A 21,625-nucleotide genomic window follows, 5' to 3' on the forward strand; every position below is an offset into this window, starting at 1 on the left:
CATTGAGTTTAAATTACAAAAAAATTGTGTAGTTGAGCCATATTTTTTATGGGGTATCGTTTGTAGTAGCTATAGGCTTGTCGACGTTAAGTTTTTCAATCATGGCGGAAAAAATTTAGGCTCGGGGCTTGCTTCAATTCTGCCTCCACCATTGACCATGAGCAGCCTAAACGATGCAGCAACCCTTTTTCAAATGAATAAAGCTCGCCGTAGGCTTTTTCTTTAGAAAAAAAAAGAAAGGACAAAATTCAGCAGCATAGCTGTATATATCCTACAACTGCAGTTCCGTCTCTTCTCTCCTCGCCTCGCCTCGCCTCGCCTCTCCCCTCTTCGGAGTTCAGACCCCTGCCGGCCTGCCTGTGTCACACGAACCTCTAGAACCCCACGCAAGCACTTCTCAGCTGTGTGCCTCGATCCGAATGGAGACGGGAAGTAGCGGCGGCCGGAGGCTGCCGAAGACGGAGTCGGCGGAGATGCGGTGGGTGGTCTCCGGCGGCGCTTCTGAAGATGATGAGATCGATAGCTCGGACGACGGTGACGGCGGGACAGACACCCCCACGGCCGCCCTGGGCTCCCGTGGCGGTGGAGGCGGCTACTCGGACGCTGAAGAGGATGAGGAGGATGCGTTGCTGCGCCAGCGCCTCGTGCGCACCGGCCCGCGCGCCGACTCCTTCGACGTCGAAGCTCTGGATGTCCCCGGTCTGTACCGCCACCAGGTCTGCCTCCCATCCGCCCCCACTGCGTTGATTAAATTGGCTTCAATTTCGTTGCGCGCTAGGTGGTTGGGGTATTGCCTAGGTGAGGCTGCGTGCAAGCTGTTCGTGGGATTGCCTTCTTGCCCCCATCTCTCTGATCGGTCGATATCTCGTGTTAGAACTTAGACGTTCCTACTTAGCGCGATTGTTTATACGAGCTTGTGGCATGGGGCTGATAAGCTTTACTGGGTTAGGAGTGTTAAGACCATGTATTGTGTGGTTGCTCACCAGGTGTTTGTGCATTTGATTATGAGCTTGCTTTGCTTGGAGTGGGTTGTTAAGGTTCGTTGGGTTGGTTCCTGCGGTGCATGTAGCAGTTTTAGACGGGCTTGCTTGTGCAGTGTGGGTTCTATTGGGTGGTTTACGTCTGTTCATGCGGGCGAGGTGTGTTTGCATCGTTGTTCAGACGAACCTGCATTGTGCAAATGTTTAGTAAACCTTCGGTAATTTTGATGATGTTGCCTTCTGTAGTATCTATGCTGGTACTTGTGGTCTGCAAGCTAGAGTTTGTTCTTAATTTTGTGAAGGCCTAATTAGGTTGCATAATTTGTTTCCATGAAAGATTTATTTTGTTTTAGAAAAGTTAGGTTATGTTCATTGTCCTTATAATACTCATCTTGCTTTATATGAGTGTTTCGCAAAAGCTGAAGCATTTGAAACAAATATTTGATGGTTTGCTCAGACTTCCAGTGTTAGTTCCACCTCAAGATATCCATCAAACAAGGTTGTAAGTTTTAAAATTGAGTTGTGTCGCCATGCCACCAACTTGCCAACTTGTCACGACTAGTCTTCAACTACGTGTCACCTCTATTTGTTGCCTGTTGCTGCTACAACTGCAGGATCAGAGAGGGGAATAGAGAGATTGCTTTATTTTAACTCATTTGGCCTCATACGACAGGCTCAAATTTGGATTTCGGGGCTATTAATGCTGGAAAAAGTGGCAGATCGTGCATTGAGGGGTGGTAGTCTATTTAGAGGTATTGGTGGTGAGTGAGAGAGGGCAATTCCTTTTTCCTATCTTCTTTTTATTATGGTTCTTGGAAGCATGATTTGCGATTTACCTTTTCTGAGGTACCTAATCTAAATTCCTCATGATTTTTTTAAGGCGCACTATGATTACCTAAGAACAGAGAGGTGATGGAATGAGCAATGGCAAGTTGTGAACGACTTATATGCACTATGCCCTTTAGGAGGAATCAGGTTGAATGGACATCCAAAAGATCATGTAATTTTTCAAAAAAATATAAATAACTTTGACACAAGATGCATCTACAATCACAAATTTTAATATCTAAATGATAGGTTGATGAAAAAAATATTCTTTAGGAAAGCTGAAAAGTAGCTAATTCTGATTTGACTGCTCTGCTACAATTCATGCTAGAATATCGAGCGAAACCCTCGTTTCTTTGCATCAGCTACTTTGGTAGCCCCGTTTAATGAAGTTCTTCATTCGGGTCTTGCTGTATTCCTCTTGTTGCAAGTATTTGCTCTAAGTTTTAACTGTGTTGGATGTTAGAAGTTTTCAATAAAGTACTCGGCAGTTCAAACTTGCAAGCCATAATTATCTGAAGTCAGGCCAGAGGCTAAGAAGTGTATCTATGGACTATCCTCTTGCTCCTGCTAGCTAATTGCCCGTGTGTTGCAACGGGAGCAAACATATTTTAGTGATTCAACACCAATTAAGAGTGCCTCATCAGAGATGACATGTTTTTTTTTCTATGGTATGTCCCACATTGACATCGTCGGGTAAGATCGTGCGACAAAATGTGAAGATGATGGAAAGGAAACGAGAGATTTTAGGAGGAGCCCACATAAATGGTACTTTTCCTAAATTAAGGCGATCCTTGCTTGAGGTATTTAACCGCAGTACGCATGCTATAGTCAAAACCAGAAAAGAATGATACTCTCCATAATTAATGCGATCCTTCCGTCCAACACTAGATGATACTTTCCATAAATTAATGGATGCTGTTTTTTGTTTTAAAGAAATGAGTAGGACAAGGGAAGGAAAGTATCAATTTGGTTCAGATTATTTGGCCAAGTTATTGAGCACTGCTTAAGAAGAATGACAAGTGTGACCAAAACTCAGTTTGGTTTCATGCCTGCGAGGTCGACCATGGAAGCCATTTTCTTGTTATGACCATGGAGAGATACATGGAGCAAAAGAAGGATCTACATATGGTGTTCATTGACTTGGAGAAGGCCTACGATAAGATACCGCAGAGTGTCATGTGGTGGGCCTGGGAGAAACACAAAGTCCCAACCACAGAATGTCATGTGCTGGGCTTGGGAGAAACACAAAGTCCCAGCAAAGTACATTACCCTCATCAAGGACGTGTACGATAATGTTGTGACTAGTGTTCGAACAAGTGATGACGACACTGATGACTTTCCGATTAAAATAGGACTCCACCAGGGGTCAACTTTGAGCCCTTATCTTTTTGATTTGGTGATGGATGAGGTCACAAGGCATATACCAGGAGATATCCCATGGCGTATGCTCTTTGCGGATGATGTGGTGCTAGTTGATGATAGTCAGATGGGGTTTAATAGGAAGTTAGAGCTATGGAGACAAACCTTGGAATCGAAAGGTTTTAGGCTTAATAGAACTAAAACCGAGTACAAGAAGTGCGGTTTCAGTATTGCTAGGCATGAGGAGGAGGAGGTTAGCCTTGATGGGCTGGGCAGGTGGTGCCTCAAAAGGACACCTTTTGATATTTGGGGTCAATGTTGTAGAAGGATGGGGGTATCGATGAAGATGTGAACCATTAAATTAAAGCCAGATGGATGAAGTGGCGCCAAGCTTTTGGGGTTCTTTGCGACAAGAGAGTGCCACAAAAGTTAAAAGGTAGGTTCTATAGGACCACGACTCGACCCGCAATGTTGTATGGCATTGAATGTTGGCTGACTAAAAGGCAACATGTTCAATAGTTAGGTGTAGCAGAGATGCGCATGTTGAGATGGATGTGTGGCCACACAAGGAAGTGCAGGGTCCGGAATGGTGCTATACAGGATAGAGTTAGGGTAGCACCGATTGAAGAGAATCTTGTCCAACATCGTCTGAGATGGTTTGGGCATATTCAACGCAGGCCTCCAGAAGCTCTAGTGCATAGCGGACTGCTAAAGCTTGCTGATATCAAGAGAGGTCGGGGTAGACTAAACTTGACATGGGAGGAGTCCGTAAAAAGAGATCTGAAGGAGTGAAGTATCACCAAAGAACTAGCCATGGACAGGGGTGTGTGGAAGCTTGCTATCCATGTGCCAGAACCATGAGTTGGTTGCAAGATGTTATGGTTTCAGCTCTAGCCTACCCAACTTGTTTGGGACTAAAGGCTTTGTTGTTGTTGTTGAACTCTATATACGTTGGTTTTTTGTTTGTGTGGCATCGGTTGAGATTATCGACAAAATCTGCAAAAAACCAAGCGGGGATGGGGATGAGGGGATGAAAAACCGAGGTAAGAAGCGAGGCAGACCTACCAACTCCCCTTTAATAGTAGAGATAATTTTTTGGTTACTTTGTAGATAAACCGTGGAAGGGGAGCCTTAGCACAGCGGTAAAGCTGTTGCCTTGTGACAACCATGAAGTCATGGGTTCGAGTCCTTGAAATAGACTCTTGCAGAAATGTAGGGAAAGGTTGCGTACAGAAGACCCAAAGTGGGTGGACCATTCCCTGGACCTTGCACAAGCGGGAGCAGGGTCGACCCCGAGGGGGGGGGGGGGTGGCCGCCTCGGGCCCCTGAGATGAAGGGGCCCCTCCTTAGGTACCCAGTAGCCCATGGTCCAGCTAGTCGACGTCCAAGTTGTGTCTAAAAAAAAGAGAGTCCATGTTCTGAAAATAGTGAGCATGTCCAGGTAGACTAAGGCATGCTGCGCATTCAAAAGGAAAAGAAGGGCATGCAGATTGCCCACGGCCCCATGACGTTGCCCTGCCTTCTTTTCCTTGCGCCGATGGCTAAGATCCCTAATTGTACTAGCGTCGTCGCTCGGATCAGGAATCACGAGCCGGTAGTTGCCACACCCTGACGCCTAGAACTCCGGTCTCCAAGCGCTGGTTGCACCCTTGTGCTGGGCAAACCACATCAACGAGCACCTCCCGCTAGCCGCCAGTCCAATCCACATCAGTTCATCGATGAACGCCCGATCACCGACGGACTGATGCCTATCCGAGGTATAGGACTATTTGGAAATTCAACCACTCCCGAATATAAAGGTTGGTCGCCATACTCACAACTTCAACGTTTATGCTAGAAATCATTAATTGAACCAATGATGAAGTAACTAATTAGCTTTTAGTTTAGTACATGTAGATTTTTAAAGCTGAAGTCCTGTTAGATTTGATTGAACTATTGCCAGGAATTTTTGCAAGATTTTTGCTACTCCCTCCATCCAAATATATAGGTCCTAATATGCTTTTGATGTTATCTTTGACCATTGTTTAGAGCAATAATATATGACATGCATGTTACACAAAGTATATCGTCAAATTCGTATGTGAAAGAAGTTTTTAATGATATACTTTTTATGTTATACATCTCATATATGCTTTTTTATTTTGACCATTGATAAGATTAAACATATATGAGAATATGATTAATCCTTTTACATACGAATTTGTGATATAATCTTTTCGTGCATTCTATCATATACCCCTACTAGTATTGAGAGGCCCCAAATTTTATCAATGGAGAGAGTACAATCTTTTTATGCACTCTAGAATCCATCATTTCAAAATAAAAAAGAAAATTATAATATTTTAGAAATTTACTCATGAGTTTACCATATAATCCTATGCATGTAAATCATGTGCCCCTACTAGTATTGAGAGGCTCCTGATTTTAGTTCCGCCCCGGGCCCCCAAAATCTTAGGACCGGCCTTGAGCGGGAGCTACATGCACCGGGCTGCCTTTTTTTTTTTGTAGACTCTAATACACATCCTAGAACCCATGTAGTTGAACAATTTTTCTGTTACCCACAACCTCTTTGTAAATTTCTAGACCGGCCATATGAAATTGGTACAAGTAGATTTCTGTCATAATATTATACCTTTAAGAAGTAAAATACTCCTTCCGTTCCAAAACATAAGGCGTATATTTTTTTTGCAGAAGTCAAACTTTTCTATGCTTGACCATGTTTATAAAAACAAATATTAACATCGCAGTAAAAATTCTATTTAAGATCATGTTTTTGCAGAGCAGTCAGTGTGCAAAGGCCCACCTTTTGTGATGGGATCTAAGCAATTTTTTCTAGTCTTTGTTAAATTTTCCTAAATAATTATTGGAAGTTGCCGTGTCATGGTAAATTTAAGAAGCAACTTTCATGGATCATACATTGCTATTCCAGCTGCTATATCCGCCATGCATACGTCATCTCTGCACAAGATGTTGTTATCATATGTGCATGAGTATGTTGATTGTTGAGCCCTTGACTTTGCTGATATCTCAATTCTTCATTTCCTTTAAGGAATTTACCGTGGGAAGGAGTATTGTTTTGGCCCTTCAGACGTTAGGCGTTGTCTTTGGGGATGTTGGCACCAGCCCATTGTACACTTTCGATATAATGTTCAACAAATACCCCAATACTTCGAAGGAGGATGTGCTTGGAGCACTCTCACTTGTAATATACACCCTGATTCTAATTCCATTGCTGAAGTATACTCTGATTGTTTTATGGGGAAACGATGATGGAGAAGGTATATCACTATATTAATACCACACAACTGGAACTAGATTAGAGAATAGTATTTTTATTTGAGCTTTATGTTTAATAATGATTGTTCTGTATATTTGGCAGGAGGGATATTTGCTTTATACTCTCTAATATGCAGGAATGCAAAGGCTAGTCTGCTCCCTAACCAACTGCCCTCTGACACCCGCATATCAAGTTTCCAACTCAAGGTACCATCGGTCGAACTCGAGAGGTCTCTGAGGATCAAGGAGCGCCTCGAGACTTCATCTATGCTAAAGAAGCTACTTTTGATGCTTGTTCTTTTTGGTACTTCTATGGTGATAGCGGATGGTGTTGTTACACCAGCGATGTCAGGTTCATATGTTTCTGATCCATTGTTCGTCTTATTTCTCTTCACCTAGTCTGATGATGTTGCATATTTGCTTTCAGCAGTAGTATTGTGTTATCGTTGTCATCTTATCACAGTATTAATTCCTTCTTTTCTGTCGGTAAAATCTGCAGTGATGTCTGCTGTTAATGGCTTGAAGGTTGGAATATCTAGTGTTAATGAAGGTGACCTTGAATATCTTGCTAAATAAATTGGTTAAATAGAAAATTGTGGTACTGCTTAAAAGCGCAGGATGCTCACCTTCTATTGTATTTTATTTGGCAGGTGAAGTGGTCATGATAAGTGTTGCATTTCTCATTGTTCTATTCAGTCTGCAAAGGTTTGGAACAAGCAAAGTTGGGCTTGCTGTTGGACCTGCCTTGTTCATATGGTTTTGCTGCCTTTCTGGGATAGGAATTTATAACATTATAAAATATGGTACAGAAGTATTACGGGCGTTCAATCCCATATATATCTACTACTATTTTGAAAAAAACCCAACTCAAGCTTGGATGTCTCTTGGGGGCTGCCTTTTATGTGCAACAGGTATGTTTTTTTTGACCATATTATTAATATTAGTTATGGTTAAACATTTAAACTTGTTTGAAGTTCTCTAAGGTGTTTTTGCTTGAGGTGCATTTTTTGTTTGAGTTACATAAAATAAGTTACAGTCTATCATGTGTCCTTTTGTTTTTTCTTCTATAGGAATTCTGCAACTCATAAGTATGCTGACTGTATTTGTGGTGTTACTAAACATAATTAGACCTCTTGCTTGTTCTTACTAGTAACTGTGTCACGTGCAATGCACGCCATGAGCCCATGACCAAATTGAACGTGTCGCAAGCACAAGAATTTGAAGAAACTCCCTTTGATGTTTTTTTTCTCTTGGTAGAAGTTCAGTTACAATCCTCAATCCTCTGGAGAGGTGCGGTGTACAAAAAATGAAAGAAAAGCAGTGAACATCCCAGGTTGAGGGCAGAACGACCCTGAGTCCTGGAGCACCAGCCTTTGCCCAGGAGGAGGCCTCATCTTTGATCCTGCCAACTAGTGTAGCGATTGAAGGTCTCTGGCATTCTCGAGGACGCACTCGTTCTGGTGTTTCCAGACCATCCAAGGCATGAGCAGGGATAGATGCTAGAGCCTTGCGTTGCAGCGGCGGCGTGTCCTGTTCTGCGCGCAGCCACCAATCCATCAGCGTGGCTTCATGGTCTGCAGCCCGGATCGGTATTCTTAGCCAAGCTAGGATTTCATGCCAGGTTTGGCGGGCGAAGGAGCAGTCCAGCAGTAGATGCCGAATAGTTTCCTGGGTTTGGTCGCATAGGAGGCAGCGGGGATGGTGCTGCAGTCCACGGTGAGCATATCAGCGGTCCAGCATCGATCCTGGTTGGCCAACCAGTGGAAGAACTTCACCCGCGGCGGCGCCCAGCTTTTCTAGACGACTTTCCAGTAGTAGCACAGCGTGGAACCGTGGAAGGTGGCCAAATAGCAGGACTGCGCAGAGTAGGTGCCATTGACAGACCACTTCACGAACAGCCATCAGGTTCGTCGGAGAGGATGGTGTGCTGCACAGCCTGTCATAGCTGCAAGTATTGGCCGATCTCATGTATGCCAAGGACCCCGTGTATGTCTTGCGCCCAGGTATTGCCTTGGAGCCCGTTGGCCACCGTTCTGATCTTGCGGCGCCTCATGTGGATGCATTGGTGGAGCAGGGGCATGATCTTGCTGATAGACCGTCCGTTGAGCCATCGATCCTCCCAAAATAAGGCGGTGGCACTGTTGCTGGTGGACATGGTTGTGGATGCGAAGAAGAGTGCACGCTCCTCGGCCCAGAACTGTAGGTCGAGCCCCTGCCGTGCGCGCCCTGCGTCTGTGCGAGAGAACCAAAGCCAGCGTAACTAAAGTGCAAGCCCAGCGCGTTCGAGATCTTGTACCCCCAGGCCACCATGCGCAAGAGGGCGTCAGACATGGCGTCAGTTCACGTGACAGTGCCCTCCGTTGGCGACGGCGCGTCCAGCCCAGAGAAACCCTCGCTGAATCTTCTCGAGCTGTCTGAGGGTTTTCTTTGGGGGTGCAAACGCCAGAAGCTGGTGAACAGGGATTGCGCTAAGGACGGACTTGACCAGGCCTAGGTGTCCGGTTTTGTTCATCAGCGAGGCCTTCCACGCTAGGAGTCGGCCAGCCACCCCGTCGATGAGGGGCTGCAGCTGGGCGGCAGTGGGGTGGCGCGTGGGGTGGCGCGCCGTCAAGGGGATGCCAAGGTAGGTGATTGGGAGCTCCAGCTGGGCGATCATCGGTGTGGTTACCTCGTGGTCGCCGTGCAGAAGAGTGGCTGAGCTTTTTGTGAAGTTGAACCGGAGGCCAAAGGCCTCTCAAAACAGGCTCAGAATTTTTTTGACTGTCGCGACACCGTCCTGCGTGGGGTGGCAGCACAGCATCACATCATCGATATAGCCGGGATCTCACACCATGGGTGTAGCCGCTGCAAGGTTTCGAGGTCATGGGCATGTTGCACAAGCTGTCCGAGGGTGTCGACGGCGAGAATGAAGAGCTGCGGGGACAAGGGGTTGCTTTGGTGAAGCCCACGACGGTGCCAAATTGGCGGGCCAGACTCTTCGTTTAGCAGGGCTGCGGCGTTGGCCGGAGGATCGGCGCCGAAACCATATTGGCGCAAAACCTCAAACAAGAATGGCCAATATATGGAGTTGAAGGCGTGTCCTAGATCGACCTTGAGCATAATCCCCGGGCCCCAAGTTGGTGGAGCAGCTTAAGTGATTGCTTGACGAGGACGAAGTTGTCGTGGAGGCTTCGCCCTGTGATGAACACGTTCTGGTTACGGTTGACAAGGCTGTTGAGCTTGGGGGCGAGGCGCAGCGGTACTAGGACTTTAGCGAAGATCTCGGCCATGAGACGGATCAAGCTTATCAGGCGGTAGTCGTTAAGCTGGCAGGCATCAGCGCGTTTGGGCAGCAGGGTGAGGAGGGCCTGGTTGAAATTGCAGAAACTGCGGGCGCATCTCAAACAACTGCTGGAAGATATCCACAAAATCCTGCCTGACCGTATGCCAGCAGGTGCGCAGGAATCCGGCAGTGAACCTGTCCGGTCTGAGCGCCTTTCATGCGGGCAGGCGCTTAATTGTGTCCCAAATCTCGTCCGTGCTGAAGGGGGTGTCAGGTCAGCCAGGTGTGGTCCTGCTCGACAGCGGTGCCAAGAAGCGCGTCAAAGTGCGGGAATGCCGCTTCCGCCATCTCCTCATGCTCAGTGAGTACATGTCCATCCGCTCTGAGGCTGAACACACGATTTTTCTGCCGGTGGAAGAAAGTGTTGTTAGCGTCGCCGTCCTTGAGGTTGGTGATGCGAGCACATTGCTTTGATGTTTTCAGATAGTGGAACCTCTATCGAAAGGAAAAACATCATGCACATCTTGTTAGGAAAGCAACTTATCTGTATTAAAGGCCCAAGGGGCATATATATATTACACATGACTTGAGGTGCAAGGAAAGTAAACATAGACTAATAAGGATTCCTAGACTAATATTAATAGACTAATAAGGACTCCTAGACTAATACCAATACTTCCTAACACCCCCCTCAAATGCAAAGCGTATGCAATAGCATTGCATTTGAAGAAGTGTAATACTATACTAAAATTTTTTGATAATCCAAATCCACGTCTCGAGAGTGTCGTCGTAACATGTAGAGTCTTCAAAACTTGTCGAGTCGCCGAAGGAGATAACGAAGAGATGGCACATCAGAGGTAGACACCGCATCACTTGAAGATACAAGATAAGTATCAAGAGAAGATGGGTTGTCAAAAGAAGATGGCACATCAGAGGAAGACACCGAAGAGATGGCACATCAGAGGAAGACACCGCATCATTTGAAGATACAACATAAGTATCAAGAGAAGATGGGTTGTCAAAAGAAGATGACACATCAAGAGAACAAAGCATTCTACAGAAAATCATAGTCCACGACAACCGACGGCAAAAGAAGCTCGGCGGTTAAGGCACGATGAACATAGATTGACAATGCAAAAGAAGTCCAGAAAATCCTATAGAAAACAATAAGGGCAAATAGGCCACAAAAGTTGTATAGAAAGGATCAGGACCGGAGAAAGGCTGACGGACTAAGGTATGCTGGACTTGCATGGCATGAGAAAAACACAAAATATCAACGGATTTGGTGGACGCAGCGGAAAACAAAGAAAACTGGAAAGCTAGAAAGCACATAAAACGAAGATGCATTGCAAGGATCAGCATGTGAGCAGCGGTAGTAGCTACAGAAAAGATCCAGCAGGCATGTAGGCAAGCAACACATGGGTCAACACGGAGCCATGCAAACAATGCGTAAAGAGCCCATGCAGAGCTGTATCAACTATCAATGCAGCAGCACACACGTGGAAGTGCGGGAACAGAGCAGGAGCCAACCAGGTGGAGCACACACGGGTGGAGCAGCTCATACATCCTGGCCAGGGAGGTGGAGGTGGCATCGGCCTTGAGCTGGTCGAGGCAACCTCGATTTGGAGCTGGACGAGGTAACCCGATTCGGCGCACGGGTGTGAACGCAGCGCAGTAGCCAACCAGGCCGAGGCAGGGCTTTGATCCGTGCGGGCGATCACGGCTGGGCAGGACGAGTTGCAGCGTCCGGAGACCTAAACCTAGGCTTTGATACCATGTTAGGAAAGCAACTTATCTGTATTAAAGGCCCAAGGGGCATATATATATTACACATGACTTGAGGTGCAAGGAAAGTAAACATAGCCTAATAAGGACTCGTAGACTAATACTAATAGGCTAATAAGGACTCCTAGACTAATACTAATACTTCCTAACACATCTAAATTTGACATCATGAAAAAGGGCAGCCCGGTGCATGTAGCTCCCGCTTGCGCAGGGTCCGGGGAAGGGTCTGACTACTTTGGTGTATTCGACATCATGGAAAAGAGAAAACTTACTCATTTTATTGCTAACAGATTTAACACATTATTGCTAAAATTATTGTTTCGAGATATATTCTTCATTCAACATACCCTTCTCTTTTACCAAGACACTAAAACTATTTGCATCAGTTACCCAATATGACGCATTCTGAAACCTCAGGCCCTCACACTAAAACTATTTGCATCAGTTACCCAATATGACGCATTCTGAAACCTCAGGCCCTCCCAGAGATCCTAGAAAAGTTTGAAATGGTTTCCCCCCTCTTATATTTAGAGACAACATCCAGTATAATCACAGGCTCCTTAGTTAATAGTTAAATCTACTTCAACTTAAGATGAGAGGTCGAACATCAGGACAAGCAAATGGCAGTCAAGTATATTGGATTTTATGCCAGTTATTAAGTAATTGCTACTATGGTTCCTGCGTTAGTAAAGTAAAAGAGAGGTGAGTGTCAAATTCTTTAAGAGGATAGTGCCGGAGATAACCATCACCTAGAACATCAGAATCTTCTCTATTGGTATGGTGCAGTGATCCTACAAACAGTGTGGGCTCTTTTATGGACACTTTTTGTCATTCTTTTTTCGAGAAAACGCAAAAGAATTTGTGTTTCATTCCATTGAACATCAAGACATTGGGGGTACAACCTCCAGAAAGGAGGGACACACACGCACACGCACACCGTCCTCACCAAGTGACTACAACTAGGTAAGGAGGTGCCCTCAACTATAGACACGCAAAGACATCAGGCCTCGCTCAGCCTTGCCTCCAGCCACAAATGGCGAGGCACCGAGATTCGGAGCAACAGGGCTGCGTCACCGCCATTGCCAGATACAGTGCTAAATAATGTTCACATCGCAGTGATCTAGCTTCACGACCCAGGCCATGGCCCTGGGTGCCTTGGGCTTGTCTACGCCCCTAGGACGATTGCAGCTCCAGGACTGCCCAGGCTGACCTACCTCGCACACATGTGCCTAGAGAGTCGGTGAGTGAAAGGCAGGGCCCGATTGGAACTGGTGTAGCATTTGTTGGGGGAGGGCCGGTGCTGGCATACGTGCGACCTGCTCCCTGCATAGCAGCCTACGCGAGAGCGAAGCATCACCATCCACCACCTGCTGCATCAAGTACTCCACTTGCAGCCAAAACAACGCCTTCAAGAGGGAAATGGTGCTGAGTAGCCGCCACTACCCGGTCCGGGAGGTCGGACCTAGGATTTCTTCCGGTGCTCGCAAAGGAGGTTCGATCAGGGTCATGCCAACGCCTCCAAGTAGGTGTCGACAACCTCGGGCGTCGCCGTTGATAGCGCAGGCCGTTGCGGCACGGGGATTTCGCCCTGACCCATGAGCAAAGACCTCAGATCCAGTGGCAGATCGGAGATGGCGAAGAATCGTCGGAGAAGACTGATACACATAGGAGGAAGCCTGGGAACGTTGTCTTGGACATGGCGAAGAACCGTCGGAGAAGACTAATACACATAAGGGGAAGCCTGGGAACGTTGTCGTCGTAGGAGTGGGCACGGGCCAGCGCAACACCAGCAGGCAGGTCACCGCCGGAATCACGTCTAGCAGGCGATAGCAGCCACCTGCACCGCACCACCACCATGCCAGTTCGCAGCCAGGATCCGCCGGGCACAACATAGCAACCTTCAGGGTCGTCACACGCCTGCTTACCAATCCTGCGGCAACTAGCGGCGTCCGGGAGGGTGGGAGGAGGTAGAAGGGTGGGTGAGGGCTGTTACGTATAGCAACTTGTATTACTAGGAGGTCAAAGCCATCATGTATATGATGTACACGAGGATGCCAAAAGGCAAGAATACAAAAGGCCAAAGGCCATCATCAATATAACTCTAACACCCCCCTCCCCATCAAACTCATGGTGGATCTACAACACTGAGTTTGGAAAGGTGAAATCTATGTTGCCCTTTAGTCCGTGCCTTCGTGAAGAAGTCCGCTAGCTGTAACTCGGAAGTATGTACATACTGAAGAGCAACAATATGATCCTGCACAGCAGCGAGCACATAATATTTACATCAACACCAATATGTTTGGTAAGCTCATGCTTCATAGGGTCCCTTGCAATGCTGATAGGACCTATACTGTCGGACAAGAGGGTGGTAGGTGTAGTAACAGAAACATCAAAATTCTCCAGTAGCCATCGTAACCAAGTCACCTCTGCCGTCAGAAGAGCCATAGCTCTCAACTCAGCCTCTGGACTCAAACGAGAAACTGCACTCTGTTTCTTCGTCTTCCAGGCAATGATGAACCACCAAGAAAAACACAGTAAGCAGAAAGTGAACGGCTATCCGAAGGATCACTAGCCCACGTAGCATCCGAATAGGCCTGGAGTTGTAACGAGCTAGAATGAGGAAAAAAAGACGACGAGAGATCGTGCCACGAAGATATCGTAGAACACGAAGAAGGTGACTATAGTGAACTGAAGTGGGAGTGGAAACAAACTGACTTAGAATATGGACAGGATAGGAGATATCTGGACGAGTGACATCAAGGTAGACAAGACTCCCAACAAGATGACGATAACGCGTCGGATCAGGCAAGAGCTCACCATCAGAAGCATGAAGGTTAGCATTGAGCTCCATAGGAGTCTCAGCAGTGAGCTCATCAGGAAGAGCCGCACGAGCAAGAAGATCTTGAATATACTTTTCTTGGGAAATAGAAAAGCCATAAGAGGTGGAGGAAACCTCAATCCCAAGAATGTAAAGAAGGGGACCAAGATCAGACATAAGAAATTGCTCACTGAGACCGGCCTTGACAAATGCAATATACTCTGAATCGTTGCCAGCGATGATCATGTCATCAACATACAAAAGAAGAAGAGTGCGACCATGAGCAGAAAGGTGGACAAACAACGCTGGATCATGAGCACTGGGCGAAAAACCAGTTGCAGTGACCACAAAGGCAAAACACTCAAACCAAGCGCGGGGGGCTTGCTTAAGGCCGTATAGAGAGCGACGAAGACGACAAACCATGCCCTCGAGAACTGGATGCCCAGGTGGTGGCTGCATATAAACTTCCTCATGCAACTTACTATTAAGAAAGACATTCTTAACATCGAGCTGAGACACGGGCCAATGGCGAACAAAGGCCACAACGAGAAGTGTGCGGACAGTGGTCATATGGGCCATAGGAGCAAAAGTCTCACCGTAATCATGACCATGCTCCTGCTGAAAACCACGAGCCACAAGACGAGCTTTATAACGCTCAAGAGAACCATCAGAGTGAGTCTTAATCTTATAGACCCACTTACAAGTGATGGGACGAACATGGGGAGGAAGAGAAACCAGGTCCCACGGGCCATTGCGCTCAAGGGAAGCAATCTCCTCTGCCATCGCAAACTGCCATTCAGGATGAACAATAGCATCTCGATAAGAAGTCGGTTCAAGAACGGTCTAAAGACCGTAGCAAGAAGGAGAATATCGGTCAGGGGGCGGACAAGGCCGAGAGCGAAGACCATAAGTCGGCTGAGAGGAGGAAGACGACACACCAGAAGTAGAGGGCGCATCGGTAGACTTGTCCAGAACACGTGAACGACGAGTATAATGGAAAGGAAAGGACTGAAGAGGTGGAATGACTGGAGATGAGACCGAAAGAAGCACGAGTTGCAACGTGCGAAAAAAAAACCTAGAGCTCTAATACCATGTTAGGAATAGCAACTCGTATTACTAGGAGGCCAGATCCACCATATATATGATGTACATGAGGATGCCACAAGGCAAGAATACAAAAGGCCAAAGGCCATCATCAATATAACTCAACAGGGGAAAAGTGATTGTCGCGGGCCATGGCGGCCCTGCGCGGCCCAGATCTGGACGTCCTCAACTCTGCTGCATGCATCAGCGGCCGGCGGCCGCCATAGCAGCGCCACAGTACGCGCGGTCCACGCCATCTCGACCTCCCCTGCGAGCAGGCAGCCGTCCGCCGCGTCACCGCACGCTCCCACCGCTCCAACGCTCCCAACAGCACCGCGCGAGCACACGAATGAGGGCCCCGCCTCCGCCGTCCACCGACGAGGGCTTCGCCCGCCGGCATCCGACGGAGATGGCGAGGGGAAGGAGGTGAGATTGGGGGTTTTTCCACCCGAGTCACCCCTGCGACGCGGGGGCTGTGGGGGGGGGGACAACTGGCTCACACTTCTTGTCATTCTACCTTCACGTATCTTTGCAATACAAAATGTATGTCATTCTACCTTTACTGACCTCAGTTTGGAAGTAAATTATTGTAGTTTGTGCATAGATGGAGAAAGCTTTCTGTACTATGTGAAGTAGGAAAAATAGAAACAAAAGAACGGGGGAAATGTACATCCATATCTTGGTGTGTCCACACTTTATAATGGTTTCCGCTTTCTGTATTAAAATAAAATCATGGATATAGAATACGTGAACACTTGGGTTATGAAGATATTTACAAGTTTCTTTTGCAGGATCTGAGGCAATGTTTGCTGATCTATGCTACTTCTCTGTTAGATCTGTCCAGGTAGTGTTTTCTACTGTCTGAGGGCTCCATGCTACACTTCCAGTACATAGTTGATAACTTACTATTGCTCATATGTTGCAGCTTACCTTTGTGTGTCTTGTTCTTCCATGCCTTCTACTGGGTTACCTAGGGCAAGCTGCATTTCTTATGGAAAACTTGACTGAAAATGAGCAGGTCTTCTTTTTATCTATCCCGAGTAAGACAAACTGGTTTCTTTGAAGCCCATTTCAAATCTGATATGTTTATTGCCATGTAATGTTTCATGCATTATGAAATTATTATATTTTAGTAAAAGTAAGCTCCTTTTTATTTTAAAAATTAAGCTTCGGTTTACCACTTGTCCCTTCTTGATAACTGTTTCGTTCCATATTTCAGGTCAGGTGTTTTGGCCAGTGGTGTTCATAGCTACTCTGGCGGCACTAATTGCTAGTCGTACTATGACAACTGCTATTTTCTCAATCATTAAGCAGGCCACAGCTCTTGGCTGTTTTCCCCGCCTCAAGATTATTCACACTTCAAGAAAGTTCATGGGTCAAATATACATCCCAGTGATGAACTGGTTTTTGCTGGTTTCCTGTCTTGCGTTTGTTACGACATTTGGGAGCATTAATGAGATTGGCAATGCATATGGTGCGTAGGTTTAGAATAAGGGCCACTCTGTTTATTCACATAGAATATTATCTGCTGGTTCATTCCTTGGTGCGCTAGTTCCTCTGATTATTTTTGTGTGCTATAGTTTCGCTTCCTTTATAAATGATGTTCCATTTAATTTTTTATACCAAAATAAGACATAACTTCATGTCCCTTACTAAGATTATATTCGGCTGAAGTGTAAATTTAATAGGCTATGTAGGATACGAGGAAAGGAAGAGAGTTCTAAGCATTTGAAAATTAAGTCAAAGGCATTTCATAAGAACTTCATAGGCAGCCAAATGAGATGCACAAAATGATAGATGTAACTATTGTTCAATAGCACTATTATTTGACCGCAAGAAATATTGCTTGGCATTTTATTTTATGAGGAGTTTTGACTTGTTTGGTGAATTAAAACATTATCAACCAGCAGTTTCTCATTGGAAGTTCTGAGATGTACTCATGTACATTACCTCATTGCATAGGTAGGGGCTCAACTATGTTTTTATGCTGGCTTTACAGTGTTTCTCATGAGATGCATAGCGTTGAAATTACTAGAACTGGATCTGTTCAATTTGTGCCTATCATGTACGTATAAATGGTTGTTTAGAACTGTTGTCAGTTCAATATTTCTCTGTACTAGGTTTACTTGATGGACTTGGTAATGCTTTAGTATGGTACTATATTAAGCATTGTGGATTGGCCAAAAAACATAACATTTATGACTTAGGTTCTGAATAAAAACCAATGTCCTACGTCATTCAAGCATTGATTTGTTATATACGATTCCTTTCTTTCACTCTAATTGTCACCACTACGGCCACATAATCTTTCTAATGCCCAATATTTATTACAGGTATAGCTGAACTTGGGGTCATGATGATGACTACTATATTGGTGACCATCATAATGCTTCTGATATGGCAGGTCAACATCATTGTCGTTCTATGCTTTCTCACCCTCTTCCTGGGCCTGGAGCTATTTTTCTTTTCTTCTGTATTGGGCAGTGTAGCAGATGGCAGTTGGGTTCTTTTGGTATTTGCGGCTGTACTGTATCTGGTAATGTACATATGGAACTATGGGACCAAGTTGAAGTACGAAACTGAGGTTAAGCAAAAACTTTCGATGGATTTAATGATGGATCTAGGCTGCAATCTCGGTACAGTCAGAGCGCCTGGAATTGGATTGCTTTATAATGAACTGGTGAGGGGGGTTCCTGCAATCTTTGGTCACTTCCTAACCACAATGCCAGCCATTCATTCGATGATCATTTTTGTCTGCATCAAGTGGGTTCCTGTTCCTGTCGTTCCTCAGAATGAAAGGTTTCTCTTTCGCCGGGTCTGCCCAAAGAACTACCATATGTTTCGCTGCATTGCTAGGTATGGACATAGAAAAAGTTCTGCTTGGCTTGAAACCTTCCAACTCATAATTATGTTATACTGACTGCACTGGCTTGAAACCTTTAAGGTATAATAATGGAACATATCTATTTATGTTTGGTATCCTTACTGTCACAACAATCTGTTTTTCATGTAATGCCTGCTTTGCATATGAAATATACTCCCTCCGTCCAGATTTAGTTGACGCTCAAACGGATGTATCTAGAACATGCTAAATGAGTGAATCTACACTCTAAAACAAGTCTATATACATTCGTATGTAGTCCGCTTTGAAATCTCTAAAAGGACTTATATTTAGGAACGGAAGGAGTGCATCCGCTTGAGCGTCAACTAATTCCAGACGGAGGGACATCGGCAGGTTCTTCTGGGAATACTATAGTTTAGTATCCCCTAATGCTGTCATTCATATTTCACACTGTAGCCAGTCAAAATGTTTTTTTCTCTCTCAACTGATCATATCAGGGGATTCTTGGTTCTTGTGCAGAGCACTTTTTACTTAGTGATCTATTCCGTTGTTTTGGAACTTCATTTTTTATTCCTCAGAAGAGTTTATGCGATATACACTGGCTTGAAATGTGTCAGGTTGGCCCTTGGTATTTTCTTAGCCTATGCATAGTTTGATATGGCCATAATAGCAAAGCTGTGTCATATTTATAGGATAGCTTTATGGCGAGGAGAGTTTATTTGCTACCTGTGCTAATCATACATGTCTGCAGGTATGGGTACAAAGATGTACGCAAGGAGAACCCCCAAACATTTGAACAGCTTCTGATAGAAAGTCTAGAGAAATTTATACGGCGAGAAGCTCAGGAGCGCTCCCTGGAGAGTGATGAGAATGGTAACACGGACTCCGAAGAGGAGGTTGGGTCAACCTCATCAAGAGTTCTTGTTGGTCCAAATGGTAGCATCTACTCTCTTGGTGTTCCACTCCTTGCGGAGTCTGCTGGTGTTTCAAATCCGAACTTGGGATCAAGCACATCATTTGATGGATCTCTGGACGGGACAATGGATGGAAGGCGAAGCCTGGACAATGAGCTGTCTTTCATCCACAAGGCCAAGGAGTGTGGCGTCGTTTACCTTCTTGGACATGGCGACATCCGAGCTCGGAAGGAGTCATTTTTTGCCAAGAAGCTAGTGATCAACTATTTCTACGCGTTTCTGAGGAAGAACTGCCGGAGAGGCATAGCAACGTTGAGCATACCGCACACAAGGCTGATGCAGGTCGCAATGCAATACATGGTGTAGGGTTGTTTTTACCCCAATTTTTCTCTCCGATGGCCAGGGTGCTAACTCGTGGTAGATAAGAGGGGCGAATGGCACTGTTTACTGGAGCTACTTTCATGCTATAGATTCACTATTTAGCGGGCATTAACAAAGGTACTGTTTACTGGAAGGCTGTCGGAGACTGACCCGTTTAATGAAAACATGAAATCTCCGTTTCAACATTTTTGTCAGCTTATGTTCCCTTCTTTGGTAGGAAGATAAACCATGGACTGCTGCACTGATGGTTTTAATTGCCTGTGCGTGCGTGCGTGCGGGTGCGTGTGGAGGAATGAACTATGATGTATCCAATTATACACCTGCACTACTGACAAAACTAGACGAGCATCTCACCTACTAAGAGGAATGCTGCAAACTGGACAAGGTCCATGTTCCAAGTACGCGTATAAATCAAATGCTTAAATTATGCTCTCGCTGGTGCCTACTACTAAGAGAGAGCATGATGCATGATAGTACGATACGGTCTCACCTGCTGCGGTTGTCAGTTTTCGCGTGTCCGTACGTGTGATTCTGTGCAGGGTCAATCGGGACGGGACGGGACGTTGATGCCTGCGTTAAACCTTGTCTCTTGAGGAGCCGAGGAATCTGCAGAGAGCTTGTTTGGGATTTTGAAAAAGAAATCGGGAGTCGTGGTCTCGTGGAATAATCACGGCCGATGGAGCTGCAAACTAGGGATATTAAATTGACAGTTTAGGGGACATTTCTTTGGACCCAAGCCAAGGTGTGCGTTGCCTTCATTAGAGTATTTTCAATAAATGATGTATATTTTGATGCTCCAAATTAGTAATGTAAAAATTTAAAACATCAAAAAGTATTTTTTACATCTTTAAAAAAGCTCAACTCCAATAATCCAAAACATAGACGACATAAATTTAAACTAGCAGAACTACTCGTCTGAGGGCATCCAGTACGACTCTTCGGAGTCATCCGAGAGCCCCCAGAACTCCTCGTCCTCCTCCGATGATGACTCGATGGGGATCACCGTCGAGGGGCCGGCCTCGTCCTCCTCCTTCGCCTCCGTTGCTCTCGTCGGGAGTGACGACAACCGTCGGTCTCCTTCGTCGTCGACATCTCCATCCGGATGCCCTGCGACACGAGCCACTCCGTCACCGCCCGGGTCTCGATCTTCGGGAAGTTGAGGTCCGTCTTCGGTCGTCCGGCACGCCACATCGCCATGTCGTAGGCACGCGCGGCCTCGTCGGCAGTGGGATACGTGTCGAGCCACCAACGCCGCCAGACATCGGAGAAATCCACTCCGAAGTTCCCGTAGGGCTTCACCTTCACGCCGAAGAAACCCGACTTGCCCTTCGGCGTCTTCTTCGGCGCCACAGGGGGCGGGCGAAGCGGAGGCGGACATGCCAGGGCGGGGCGGAGGCAGGTGGAGCGGAGGTGGATGGGGGTGGGCGGATGGGGCTGGGGCGGGGCGGAGGCTGCCAGAGTGGAGGCCGACGAGGACGGGTGGAGCGGAGGCGGACGGGGCTGGGGCAACGCGGTGCTGCGATGGCCCGATCCGCCCGTACGACGGCGGGTGGCGGCCCATGCGGGGTGGAATCGATGGCGGGGGTAGGGACGAGGCTGGATGTGCGGCGGGGTGACGGCAGGGAGTTGCGGAGGGGCGGCGACAGAGCGGGGAGCTACGGCGGGGCGACAACGGGTGGGAGGAAGAAGGGGAGGGAAATGAAATGAAGGCCGGTTGGGCGTTAGTGCGCATCCACGATTTTTTACATCTCGTACCTTTGGAGATGTAAATTTACACCGCGAGGTGTTGTATTTTATATCTTAAAAAGACGGAGGTGTAAAAAAGTTTGCATATGAACCATCTGCTGAAGAGCTGTTTTTTGGTCTTAGAAGATTAAAAAGTTGGTTATTGTTAGATATGAACTGATTATTAAAGATGCTCTTAGTGGACAGCGAAAGGACGTCTCGTATATCTTCTTTTCTTTTCTCCCGTGCCATTTCTCTTGTGCCTAAAATATCTAGCAACGACCTTTTATTGAACAAAATAAAAACATAAATGTTTCCATACATGCACATATATTTGTTCCTATGAATACGCACACGCATATCCTATGCTCT

At 46.2% G+C, this 21,625-nt stretch overlaps 1 protein-coding gene across 1 annotated transcript; it reads left to right on the forward strand.

Moving 5' to 3' along the window:
* The first annotated feature begins 266 nt into the window (after window positions 1-266).
* On the forward strand, window positions 267-19,711 carry LOC123425931 (probable potassium transporter 14). The gene is made up of 10 exons (XM_045109696.1): window positions 267-716; window positions 6,217-6,445; window positions 6,547-6,795; window positions 6,943-6,993; window positions 7,094-7,354; window positions 16,183-16,235; window positions 16,317-16,431; window positions 16,611-16,865; window positions 17,725-18,247; window positions 18,985-19,711. The coding sequence occupies exons 1-10, from the start codon at window positions 420-422 to the stop codon at window positions 19,511-19,513; spliced, it is 2,562 nt and encodes an 853-aa protein (XP_044965631.1). The 5' UTR covers window positions 267-419; the 3' UTR covers window positions 19,514-19,711.
* The last annotated feature ends 1,914 nt before the right edge of the window (window positions 19,712-21,625 follow it).

The sequence above is a fragment of the Hordeum vulgare genome, chromosome 2H (genome assembly GCF_904849725.1).
Source record: "Hordeum vulgare subsp. vulgare chromosome 2H, MorexV3_pseudomolecules_assembly, whole genome shotgun sequence".
Classification (NCBI taxonomy): Eukaryota; Viridiplantae; Streptophyta; class Magnoliopsida; order Poales; family Poaceae; genus Hordeum; species Hordeum vulgare.